Raw genomic sequence first — 13,312 nt, 5'->3', positions numbered from 1 at the left:
AATCTCTGGAGCATGTTGCCCTGATATACAACAGCATATACTGAATTACAGCAATTTTAGTCTGCAGGACATCTGTGTGGGCTACTTCATATATACTCCAGGTTTCTGCTCTTACACATAATCCTTTTCACTGTAAAAAAATTGTTAGTAATGCTGGTAATATAATATTTATATAAATCGCTTTTAAGCTGTCCAGAAGGAAAACACATAGCATTTCAACATCTTCAGTTAAAGAAAAAATTCTACTACATGATTTGAAAAGTCATGCAGTTTGTGCTGTGATGTCAAACAGGCAGTAACGTGTGGTACCATTTCCTTAAGAGCTTTTCTCTTCCTCCAGTTTCAGTTGGAGCCCATGCCACAAAATCCTGCAGAAAAAATCTTTCTCTCCAAATTTGACTAATATAGCATGAAAATCCTTAGAAGCCATAACAGGCCTATCTGCTACCAGGGCTTTTATTTGTTGGAATTAATGGAAATGGAAATACAAAAGCAGTAGCTGCACTCAGTCCATTTGTTTGCATTGCTTTGGTCTCCATTCCATCAGATCAGTCTGAAAATACTGCCTTTCATTAAAAAGACATGTTTAGCTTGTACCCATCCACACCTTAGCGAGAGTACAGTGCAGGTTGTGCTATGCTATGGAGGGCTGTAGATACAGCACCAGAGAAGGGGCTAAGCTGCCACTCTCCCTTATTAATCTCAGCCTCTGGAAACATGGGCTTGGACTCAGCTTTCATTAAGATATCTCACCTAATCTAGAGGAAATTTGATCAAGTAACTTCTGTGAGTGATTATCAACATCGCATTTCATGTGATGCTGAAGTTGTGAATCTGGCTTGAGGCCAGAATATACTGAATAAATACAGAATCACAGAATGGTTAGGTTTGGAAGGAACTTCTGGAGATCATCTACTCCAACCCACCTGCTAAAGCAGGTTCACATAGACCAAACTGCACAGGAATGTGTCCAGGCGGGTTTTGGATGTCTCCAGAGAAGGAGACTCCACAACCTCTCTGGGTAGCCTGTTCCAGTGCTCTGGCATGTTCAAAGTAAAGAAGTTTATCCTCGTGTTCAGATGGAACCTTCTATGTGTCAGTCTGTGCCTGTTGCCCCTCATCCTATCACTGGGCACCACTGAAAGGAGTCTGGTCCCATCCTCTTGACACCCATCCTTGAGATGTTTATAAACATTGATGAGATCCCCTCCAGGCTGAACAGACTTAGCTCTTTCAGTCTCTTCTCATGAGAAAGGTGTTCTAGACCCCTAATCATCTTCATAAACTGGATATACGCTGCACATGCTCAGAACATCTCTTGTGTGCTAGATGAGCACATGACTATTTAGTTGGGTGTTTTTTTACTCTCTTCCCCATTGTTATCAAGAGATTTCATATGCATTTATAGAAATGACACCATTTGTATTGATGGGGGTGGAACGCGGCAAGTCTACCCATCCACAAAGCATGAAAGAGGGAGAAAGAGCACTGAGATCAGTTCCTCGTATTCTGTGCCCCCAAAGGGCGGCTTTGCAGTCTGCACGTAAGCCATTTCACCAAGCCCTGCATGGCTTCATGCATTTGGGATTATTTGATTAGGCAGTGTGCAGTCAAGTCACATGCATATTAGAAGGCAAAAGAAACCACACTATATGGTTCATAATACAATCTGAGACACTGTTATGGTGGTCATCAATGTAGTGCGTAGTGGCATGTTGTGTCTGTCTGACAATAAAAATTATTTACAATAATTAACAGAGTCCATCAAGCTGATCCAGCTGTGCAAAAAGAGGGGAGTGGGAGAGATTTCAGCTGCTTGCTCATTGGCTTTTGCATGAGCACATTTAGGAATGACAATAAGCATCTATTTTTTTCTCTCTTTTGGCACAGGTATGGGCCACCAGCTCAAATGAATGTTCATCTGAAAGGTCGTGACCTCCTTACTCTACAAAACTACACAGCAGATGAGCTGAAATATTTGCTGTGGATGGCTGCAGATTTGAAACAAAGGATAAAACACAAAGGAGAGGTAAAATACTTTAACTGTCATTTAGGTCACTCAGATGCTGAAGTAGAAATTGTTCTCAAGAGTACTGGGAATGAGCCACTCTGCTGTCTTGTCCTGAACAATATCACTTGAGCTCTTAAATACTGTAAATAATGTGCTACAAATGAAAGAGCCTTCCTGTAAAGTGTTCAGAGATATTCTTCAGTGCTTCAGAGGACTTGGCAAGTAAGAAGGTTAAACAGCTTTGCACAGCTAACTCCCTGTTGTCAACTAACTCCATCCATCAACACATGGTGTGCAACCAGCACTAAATGTAGGAAACGGAAGACACTTCCTTGCATGGGATTAAATTAGAACCAGAGTTCTCCTTAATGCTAGCTCAAATTGAGTGCCAAAATGCAGTAGCTTTTGGCCCCTAGAATTGCTTCTTTCCCTTTAACCTTTCCACTGCTAATAAATTCCTTGAAGGACAGGAGAACAAATCTACATTTAAAAAAAACACCTCTGTAACGTTTCTAATGCTGAATTAAAATGTGAAAGAAGTATTTCACATTATCAAGGGTATACTGACTATAAAATTGAAATGTCTTCAATTTTCATGTTTCAGTATTTGCCTTTGATGCAAGGAAAATCTTTGACCATGATTTTTGAGAAGAGAAGCACAAGAACAAGATTATCTGCAGAAACAGGTACATCTGAGCAATGACACAGATTTTATATGAAATTGTATAGTATGAGTATGTACTGAAAAACACTGCATAATTTTTTTTTAGCAATTTCTACTGAGGAGAAATCAGAAGGCTGAAAGCAAAAATGGTAGCTAATTTTGTTTCACCTTGCATATTAATGTCACAAGCACATCACTTTGGTCACTGAAATTTCACTAGATCATTCCAAAACATGATATATTAGAAATAAAGTAACAGGCGGAAGTAAGCATTTCTGGTGTAAGCTCCTAGTTCTGTTGGCAAGATGCACATTTCCTAACATCAATTTTAATAAGCATCACACATTTAATTCTATGCAGGCTCTAATAAATATTTTTGTAATGTATTATGCATTTTTTGCTGTCACATTTCAGAGTATGTGTTTAGGCTGGGAATGATACTAGTATCTTATTATAAATTAGGGAAAGAAACAACATGATTATCTACAGGGGAAGATAACTTGATGGAGACTTCACAGTATTAGCCTAATAAGATCAGACATTGAAATATTATTAATTTAGGATAATTCAGTCCTGCAAATACTGAAACACACAAATATCTTTATGTACATGCTAGGTTTTCTGAAATCAATGGGACCACTGAAATAAATCATTCATGTACTTGCGTGTTAGCAAGCAATAACTACAGATTGGTGACACACCAAGGGAGAAGCTTGTCCTCACATTTAAGTTGACCCAGCATCCCGTAGGCTGACTTCTCCCTAGTGAAGGAACAGGAAACTTGTTGAGTATTCACATTTCTCTGGCGCAGCCATTTACCTGCTGTTCCTGCTCTTTATGTAGACTTAATGCTTTCTGTTTTCTCCAGATAAGCAGGACTTATGAATGGGTTTCTGTTGTGCGTTCCCTCTTTGTGAAGACCACCCAACTTTTCATTCCAGAGTTTTTAGTCCAGTTTCTAGTTGCCTGCCATACCAGTCCACGGTCAGGTGATGATTAGTTCTCTGAATCTGTTTACCCTTCATGCTTCTGCATTCAGAGGAAAGCACTATTTAGTCCTTGGCTTTTGAAGGCTTATGGAAAGGGGAATCTCAGGAAAGTTCAAATGAATTAACTTAAGGATGGGAGTTAATGCACGTAAATTCATCCAAGAGGGATTAGCTCCAGTGAAATAAAACCAATTTATTTCTAAGTGAGAGCTTCCATAAGGGAGTTTAATTCAGTTTAACTTGTGTACATTAAATTCACACCTTCAGTTAATTGGTCTGAAGTCCCCTAAGACTTTGTTTCAAAGGCAGACTCAATTTTTTTCTGTCCATGGAAACTCCATACATTTCAGCTGCTTTTTAACATACATGACTTCCAATTTGCAATTTCTAACTCAAGAGAAGTGTGGAGTCACATCTTCCTTTTAGCTAAATAAGCTAGTTTAATACCAATTTCCTGATGTCCGGTGAAAGTGGACATTGGAGTGGAATGTTTATTTATAAAATACATGAGTCATCTCAAATAACATTTCCCATGATCTACAACTTCAATATCTTGAAAGAGGTCACTAGTGGGACAAAGTTCTGGGGATGAGATTAATCTAAACAAACTTTGCAACTCTCAGGAACAACTAGATGAAAATCAATGGGTTTCATTATAAAGGAGGAGAGACCTGGAAAGCACTCATTACAAAATCTGCTTTGTGCAGGCTCTAGGAAATTGTTACTGTATATTAACACCATGGAAGTCTTTTCATAAGTCCTATTGTCCCTATGTATGTAAAGAATGCCATTATTGAAAAATAAATAAACAGGATCACAGAATGGTTGAGGTTGGAAGGGACCTCTGAAGGTCATCTGGTCCAGCTCCCCTGGTCAAGCAGAAATATAGAGCCAGTTGCCCAGGACCATGTTGAAAAGGCTTTTGTATAACTCCAAGAATGGAGATTCCACAACCTTCTGAGGCAAGCTATGCCAGTCCTCCATCATCCTTTTAGTGAAAAAGTGTTTCCTGATGTTTAGAGGGAGCCTCCCATGTTTTAGTTTGTGCCCATTGCACCACTGACTAGCATGTGGCTCCATCCTCTTTGCACCCTCCTTTCAGTTATTTATGGGTTTTTTTAAATTACTTTTATTTTTATTTAATTTATATTTGTATTTATACACTAGTAAGATTCCCTCTGAGCTGTCTCTTCTCTAGGCTGTGCAGTCCCAGCTCTCTCAACCTTTCCTAATCTGAAAGATGCTCCAGTCCATTTGTCATCTTCATGGTCCTTTTTAAACATGGACAACTGACTCCCTCCAATATGTCCATATCTCTCTCATACTGAGGAGTCCAGAACTGGACACTCCAGGTATGGCCTCACCAGTGCTGAATGAAGGGGAGGGATCACCTCTCTCCACTTGCTGGCAATATTTTGTGTAGTGCAGCCCCGGATATCTTTCACCATCTTTTCTGGAAAGGCTCATGTTCAGCTTGTTGTCCACCAGGACCCCCAGGTCCTTTTCTGCCAAGCTGCTCCCTGCTGGGGACCCCCCATCCTGTATGTGCTGGTGCATGGGGTTGTTCTTCCTCAGGTGCAGGACTTCTCCTTGCTGAATTTCATGGGGTTCCTGTCAGTTCATTTCTCCAGCTTGTCAAGGTCCCTCTGGATGGCAAGACAACCTTCTGGCATATCAGCCATTCCTCCCAGTTTTGTGTCATCAGCAGACTTCCTGAGAGCACACTCTGCCCCATCATCCAAATCATTAATGAAGATGTTAACAGGTCGGGACCTAGTATTGACCTGTGGGATACACCACTAGCCTCCTCCTTTGCACCACTGCTCACCACCCGGTGGGCCTGACTGTTCAGCCAGTTCTCAGCTCACCTCACTGTCTTCTCACCCAGCCCATCCATCAACAGCTTTTTTTGTGAGGATCTTATGGGAGACAATGTCAAGGACCATAATGAAGTCCAGGTAGACAATACCCACTGCTCTCCCCTCATCTACCAGTTCAGTCATTTCATCATAGAAGTTTAACAAGTCAGTCAAGCATGACTTGCTGTTGGTGAAAGCATGCCGACTACTCCTGATGAGTTTCTTGTCCTTCATCTGCCTGGAAATGATGTCCAGGATTAGCTGGCTCCATCATCTTTCCAGGAATCGAGGTGAGGCTCACCGGCCTGTAATTCTTTGGGTCCTCCTACTTGACATTCTTGAGGATATGGGTGACATTTGCTTTCCTTCAGTCTTTGAACACTTTTTGCAGTGCCAAGATAGATCAAAGATTATAAAAACACTAATTTATAATGCATTGTGAGAAAATAGTTGACGCTTGTGACTTTTCCAACATACTGTGCCTTTAAACTGTTTTATTCTGATGACATCACAACTGTACTGAGTAATGTACAGCTCCTTGTGGTATAATTCATTGCCCTTTTACTCTCTTGAATAAATATGATCCTGTTCTAATGCACGTTTCTGACCGCCGTATTATTTTACCATTTCTAAGAGTAGTAGTGGTGTTGTAAGTTTAATGAAGAACTACAAGTAACTTCCATAGGACACTGGCAAAGTAAATCTATTTTTGTGGAGCCAGTAGGAGCCAGTAGATTTATTGCTATCACTGGCTATTATATTGGAAAATGTGACGTCTCTGCTATTATACTGGGTAATGTCATCTGTTTGCAGTCAGAATCCCATACCCATTCTGCATAAAGTCTTGCATACGTTTTGAAAACAAAGGTATTCCACATGGTCATATGTAACTTGTAAAGTAAACATCCTCAGGGGTGGCATAGAGGTGAATTCACTGTTTTTGTTACAGATTTGGTGTAAAATATTCTGATTGTCACTCTTGCTCTTAAAATATAGAGCTGCGGTTATGTTTTAGTGAATAAGTCATAAATAAATCAGCCATTTCACAGGCGCTGAATGCAGATAATACGTCACAGGGTAGAAATGGAGAGGAAACAATGCATGCAGAAAAGCTCTGTATACCTTCTTTAGCTGTGCACTGAAAGATATAAGGTCTTAACAGCTTTACAGAGGTTCACTGTCACTGGCTTTAGTGGACTTTCGAGCACTCCTCTTACACAGCAGAGTGAGAGGAACATGACCATGGCCATGCCTGTGGACTACTACATACAGTCACAGAAATAATTGCATCACTTCTTATGTTCTAATGCAGTGGGGATGGTATTACATGGCAGGAATACAGGGTCAATTTTTTGTTGGAATGGCTAATATTATTTAGCTTGGCCACATTACAGAGGGGCCTAGAGTACTCTTTTAGCTTACTCTCCACCTAGAGGGGTAGCTTTAAAAAACTGCTTATGAGTTTTTAGGCTTCTACTTTAGAAATATTCCTGTAATTGTTGCCTAGAAGAGCTCCTTGTTATCAGTCTAAACTGAAAAATAACTTTCTAGATTGTAAATCCTGGCAGGCAGTGAGAAAACTAACAAATCCATATGCAGATGTCTTGAAATATAAAAAGGATCTTTAAGTTTGAGAAGATGTCTCTGTATGTCTCCTGGTGTCAGTGGGGCAGCCCCACAATTGTGTATCCAACATGTGACTTACTTATCCAATGTGGCAGGGACAGGCTGGGATGGAGATTTAACCTGTATCTGTACAACCACCAGCACTCGTGTCCTTCATGTAAGAATCTGCATAAGTGGGCTTAATAATGTGCCATAGCCTGAGGCATAAAACTGTCCATTTTTGAAAACTAACAGTAGTGAGAAGTGTGGACATGAGATGGTAATCTATTCTGGCTCTGCAGTATCAACATTTAATACAGTTTGTTGAAGATACCAAGATTCATATAAACTTTTAACATGTGGCTTTGGATATGACCAGTTTGTGACAACAAAGACGATTAGATCTTCCAGTTTAACACAACACTGCAGCATGTGCTTATTTGCTGAATTGGTGCCTGCATATCTTCAAAAGCCATAATTTTTTTTCTATCTACTAGTAGCCTGGGTGAAAGAATCTGAAGCAAAGATTCTGTCTCTGCAACTATATACAAAGCTAGAGCACAGAGCTCCTGTATTTCCAGATGGAAAGTTTTGGATGGAAATATGTTCCCAAGCCCTGCACAGATGGCCGGTTCACAAGCAGAAAGCCCGACACATTAGGACTCTGCTATGTACACAGACTCCAGGTGGTAGCTCTGATGGGGCTGTTTGACGTCTGGTAATTCTGAATAAACAGCCAGATTCCTCTTTTTCTACCTGGGCATAATTTATAGAAAACAGAACATGTCCATGGAAGCCTGCCTGGACTGTGGAGCATCTACCAAAGTGTTTGCATTTAGAAGCTTAAAATGCAGAACTGTAGTATTGTCTGGAACTTGCAGGGATAAATCACTGACATAATTGTATATGACTCTGGAAAAAAACACCAGAAGCTGGACAGGAAAAGTTTCTACAAATGACATTTCATCCTTGAGGTCTTGACTTAAAAACTTGCATTGAATAGGCTGTAATACCTGGGCAACAGTTTGGATACATATCCAGTGTTCCGATAAATACAGTGTTTGTGTCTGTGATGCAGAGAGGGGTAAAAGTATTTGAGAAGCCTAAACATTTTTCCTGCCTTAATACAAAAATGCGTCTGAATAAGCAAGAAAGGAGGGCAAAGCAACCATTAAATGTATAGTGCTTTTCTAACAGCAGAAAGTAATAGTAGAATAAGTGATACTTCATTCTTAAAAGTTTGCTGTGTCTGACTAATTTTGTTGAGATTTGGAGCAATCCTTAGTGATGAAAAAAGGAAAGTAAAATCAGACCTATTCAATAAAATGAGCACACATTGTCTGGACAGAGCAGAGATTTGCCCTTCAGGTGGGGTCTGGGGCATCATTGTTTTTAATCAGACTTCCAAGGAAATCAAGACAGTTAAAAGACAATGATTTCCCAGTATTATTTTAATCTATTGTATTTTAAAGTCTAGAGACTGGCTAAACTAATGCAAAGTGGAAGATCTCACCTCAATCCTATTGCCTGCATGGGGTGGAAATTAATAAGGGCTGCTCTGTATTAGGGGCCTAGTTGTGGGGCCCAGGCTTGCCACCGGAACCTAGTTTTCGGTTTTATCTGTTCAAGGTTTCAGTTCAGTCCTGGTGTAATCCTTTTTTTGAAAAGTGGTGGCTGGAACGAACTTTTGAATCTTTGACAGGCCTGTACAAACATCATGTTGAAGCTGCAGTCCTGGCGATGTCTGCAGTGCCACCTAATGGCTACAACCGGCCCAAGCAGCTTTTAACCTTGTTTTGTTTCACCAGCATGAAATTTGTTAGCACCTCGAAGAGATCACAGTTTGGTAGCAAAGGGGAGTCTCTGCTGCTCTGTGCTATGTACAGACTTTCTCTTCCTGGCAATAAAAATTAGATGGGTTTCCTTCTAGATTTTCATCACAATAAAAGGCTCAGTCCCTCACAGTGTTGTCTCGACAAGGTTGGTTTGTCTACAGCAAGATTCACTGGAAATTTCCTCCATTACATGGATCTTAGTGACAGGGCAAGACCTCCCTGACAACTTCTCTACTGAAGGGAGTTGTCCTTATGCAGAAAATCTTCCCTAGTACACAGAAAACACCTTACAGGACTACCCACAGCCCAGTTCGAATTCTATGCTTTGTCCATCCCCAGCTGTAGGACTCTATGTCCTGTGCTAGGCTTATGCAAAACCATTTGTGACAGTTCATAAAACAGCCCCACTCAGGCCCCATCCTCCTAATATGTGGCCATGATGGACTTTACACTGAGATTCAGTGGAGGGAGGCTTTAGGCTTAAACCAGACAAAAGCAGTGAGCCTCAAGTGGTGGTAAAAAAAAGCTGTTTTCCTCCTTATCTCTGTCAGCTGGTTGCTCAGGGTAGCTTTCTAGTGGTGGTGCAGCAGAAATAAGGCAGGACAGAACCTGAGATGTGATCCATCCAGTTCCTTGGTGAATTTGTAACTTTTACAGGGTGGAGGGATGCTGGTTGTGCCCTAGATCTTTCCTTTTCTCTCTGTCACATGATAATTTTTAAGGCACTTGGTCATTTGTGACCAGGCTCAGTTTTGTTATAGCATATGAGGAGACTTAGGGTTTTCTATCTGAGTGACTGTACTTGAGGTTTCTCGCAAGAATGTGGAATTACACCTAGTGACACACATGGCCCTTCTAGGGTGCCAGGGTCCTTAAAGTAGAAATTCAGCATGATGAATGGATTACCTAGCTCCTAACAGGGAGCCACAGTGATGCTTTTGGCAATATGTAGCCTTGCAGCTTGAATGACTGTTCCTACAAACACAGATCAGAACTCATGCCTAAGGATTTCAGCAAAGCATCACATTTGAGTGTTTTTATTCCAAAATACATTTATTTGTGTCTTGTGTGTCAGAATTCAAGTGTTTGAAGCAGTTGGATGCCCGACTGAGTTTTACTTTTATTGCTGTAAAGATCTCTTACATGAAGAAGATTTTGAAGCTTGGCTGTAAATATAAGGTGCTAGTGTTTAATTTATTTTTTTGTTTGTCCGCACTGTAGGATTTGCTCTCCTTGGAGGACATCCTTCCTTCCTTACAACACAAGACATACATCTGGGCACTAATGAGAGTCTTACAGATACAGCAAGGTTGGTAAAATGTCACTTAACTGATCACTATGTGTTTGGTAGTTGATCAGGCTGAAACCTGTCTTACACAATTTTGAAAGCTAGTATTTTTTTTTTTCTGGAAAAGGTCAGAAGGCACTCAAAATTTCTTAAATGTTTAGAGATCAGCTCACAGAATCTGTAGTTCAGTACATCATCATTCTATTCGCTCTAGCTCTCCAAAATGTCTCACAATGAGAAATATTTTTATTACATTGGGCACATAGTGTTAATGAGAGTGACAGTCAGACAAGTGGAGACGTTATATGAACCTCAGTAGTATAGCTCCACTGATAAATTCAAACAAGAAGGATGCAGTCAGGGCCAATGCACTGCAATAACCTCTCCAGGCACAATCCCACCAGACATGCAGGACTGTCACCTGGTGAATCTCTGCCATTCAGATGCTAGCCTTGCAGCAAATCCAGATGTGTACGGACATGGTTTGTATCGGTCAGTTTTCTCCTTCCCAAAGGGGATAATAAAGGGCAATTAAATCTTTGGTTCACAGTCTCTTGAATGACCTGTGTTTGCACATACAAAAGTGAAAAAGACAGTAAGCTACAAGAAATCAGGCAAAATGTAGAAGCAAGCAAATCTTCTGGCCATTCTTGAGGAGTCCCCATTCAGTGGAGGAAGCTCCCACAATACACACTTCCCATGCAAGCCTTCAGCACCTCTTTCCTCTGTCACTGCTTGCTCTTCCAGGTCAAGTCCCTATTTATGACCCTGACCTGGTGATTTTGCTCCTCTGCTGAGTCAGAGTGCTTGCCTGCTACAGTGGAGTGAGGGCTTTCCCAATTCCTTACAGAGCCCCACGTGCTCTGCTTCACTCCTGCTCTCATTAGCAGAATTTTGTTGACTTTGCATAATCAAGGCTGAGCAGTTTACCCAAAAGAGCAACCTGAGTGTTAATTCCTTGGCATTTCTTGTGAATGAAGCATAACATGCCAACCCCATTCAGTTAATGTAAGAATAAAAAACGCATGCCTGTAATAGACCCAGAGAGTATTTCAAATGTTTACATCCACATGTCTAGGGCTCTGAAGGCCTTAGAAGTACCTGAGATTGAGACTTAAAGCAAGAGGGTGACAGATCTGTAAAAGTCCCAATTTTTATTTAAATTACTGCAGGTAAGAGTTGAAAGTGTTTCTTCTGTGAACATATTTTTAGTGACTAATTACCTTCTCATAATACAGTTCTTCCATGCTTCACAAGACATTTACATTCGCACTGACACAGTAGAAAAAGTTACCACCCATTAAGGAGCTCTAAGCCTTTCAGTGCTGTTTAGCATGTCTGATATATTACGTGAAATGAAATATAAGTAGTGTATCTGCATGTGCCGCTGTAGAACAGTTCCATTGTGCATTGTGCCATTGGGTTCCACGGCAGCACCGAAGAACTCATAGGATGATATTACCAGTCCACTGGCATTTGGATGGGATGGATCTCTGCATCTATGGGGAACAGGTTTACTTCTTGCTGAGAACACATCAACCATAGGCCCCTGTAGGACTATGAATGACAGTGAAGTAATCTTGTGAGAGATTTAAACCTTTTGAAACGATGTGTACTTGCAAAACAAAAACAAAATTATCTTGAATAGCAATAGTCTACCCAAAATATGTACAAATGCCCCGCTTTCTAATTCAGAGATGAGCCACACCAAAAAGGTATACTTTTATTTGTGTGTAATTTTAGATTCCTCAGAGGATACACTTGAGTAAAAATTTCCAGCATCTGTCTCTAGAAATAAAAGTTATTTTGAAAAGAGAGGCATGCAGAGTTCCAATACACTCATATATTTCCCAGGTTCTGGGATTTTGAAGTTTATAGGCTCAAAATCTTGCAAAAAGAATGAAAAAAGACCTTGTAGTTGGTGATAACATAAGAACCTTGAATGAAAAGTCCCCTGACGAGCCTGTGCTTCCTCTCACTCACCTTGCAAAACTTCACCTTTACTAAAGACTCTTATCTAGCCAGGTCTTTTTTTTGCTGTGCAATCCCAGTCTTACATGGTTTCCTTTAAATTTATTTGATTACAGAAGACTTCATCTGCTCAGAAGAGGTCTATTTTTTTTTCCCTGAGTTCAATTTGGTTTTGATTTCACAAAGAATAAACCAAATTTCCACCTGGGTTTCCTACTATAAGATATGACATCTAGAAATGCTGGCAGAAGGGCTGTCTGATGGCTTGCTGCTAAGTGTCTAATAAGTCCAGTATCTACTTCCAACAGATTAAAGAAGAATACCCAGAAGTTTTCACTTGTTGGTAGTTGATTATGACTGAATTTCCTCTAATGGCATACCCTATAAAGGAACCATCTTCTTTAAATTCAGTCACGTCAGGTGAGAATCAGCTGTCTTAACATCCTAAAAAAAAAAAGCCTATTAAAACCAGGCAATTCCCCAATGTGATTGCCTCTTTTCCTTGACTGGTGGGACTGGCTATGTCTTGTTTAGAGTGGACACGTGTTAGATGGCCAACAAAAGTGACCATACATCCCATCCCTGATCACTAGTTCAGAACAGATTTTCCACAGTCACATGCTTCAAACTAGAATAAGCACAAATACATGGAAAAAAGAAACTAGTGAGTTAAGAAGAAATAATGGCACAAACAGCAACTGTTCCAGTATCTCGCAATCAGTAAATACCTTCCTCAGTTCCTCCTTTTCACTTGCAGCTGCTATCAGGAGACTTTTCTTCAGAGAGAGCTCTACAGGGAATCTTGAAACATTTTATGAGTTTTGCTTGTGTGAGGAATGTCTGGTGTCAGTAGAAAATATTAATTAGTGACTTCATCAGGAGATTTGTCTGCATAAAGGCCATGGCATTAACAGCCATATTTCCACAAGAGGAGATATCAGAATCTTTCATGGCTAATCAGGAAGATAGATACTGCAAGGATTTTTCATACTCTTCTATTCAGTCTCTTCCTTGTTTTGTTTTAAGGTCCTGTTAGAGACAACATGAAAACACTCAAAATGCTACTTCAAAGTCAGGCTTCAGGGCCTGA

At 40.4% G+C, this 13,312-nt stretch overlaps 1 protein-coding gene across 2 annotated transcripts in view; it reads left to right on the top strand.

Annotated features, from left to right (window-relative positions):
• The window catches only part of OTC (ornithine transcarbamylase), a 32,217-nt gene that overhangs the window by 3,414 nt on the left and 15,491 nt on the right, over positions 1-13,312 (top strand). For both annotated transcript variants that reach the window (XM_065861691.2, XM_071803646.1), the window contains exons 2-4: positions 1,891-2,029; positions 2,616-2,697; positions 10,185-10,272. In XM_065861691.2, coding sequence (XP_065717763.1) covers positions 1,891-2,029; positions 2,616-2,697; positions 10,185-10,272 — 309 coding nt within the window. The remainder of the gene's footprint in view (positions 1-1,890; positions 2,030-2,615; positions 2,698-10,184; positions 10,273-13,312) is intronic.

The sequence above is a fragment of the Patagioenas fasciata genome, chromosome 1, assembly GCF_037038585.1.
Source record: "Patagioenas fasciata isolate bPatFas1 chromosome 1, bPatFas1.hap1, whole genome shotgun sequence".
Classification (NCBI taxonomy): Eukaryota; Metazoa; Chordata; class Aves; order Columbiformes; family Columbidae; genus Patagioenas; species Patagioenas fasciata.
The sequence above is the reverse complement of the archived record's forward strand: the minus strand, read 5'-3'. Positions and strand labels throughout refer to the sequence as shown.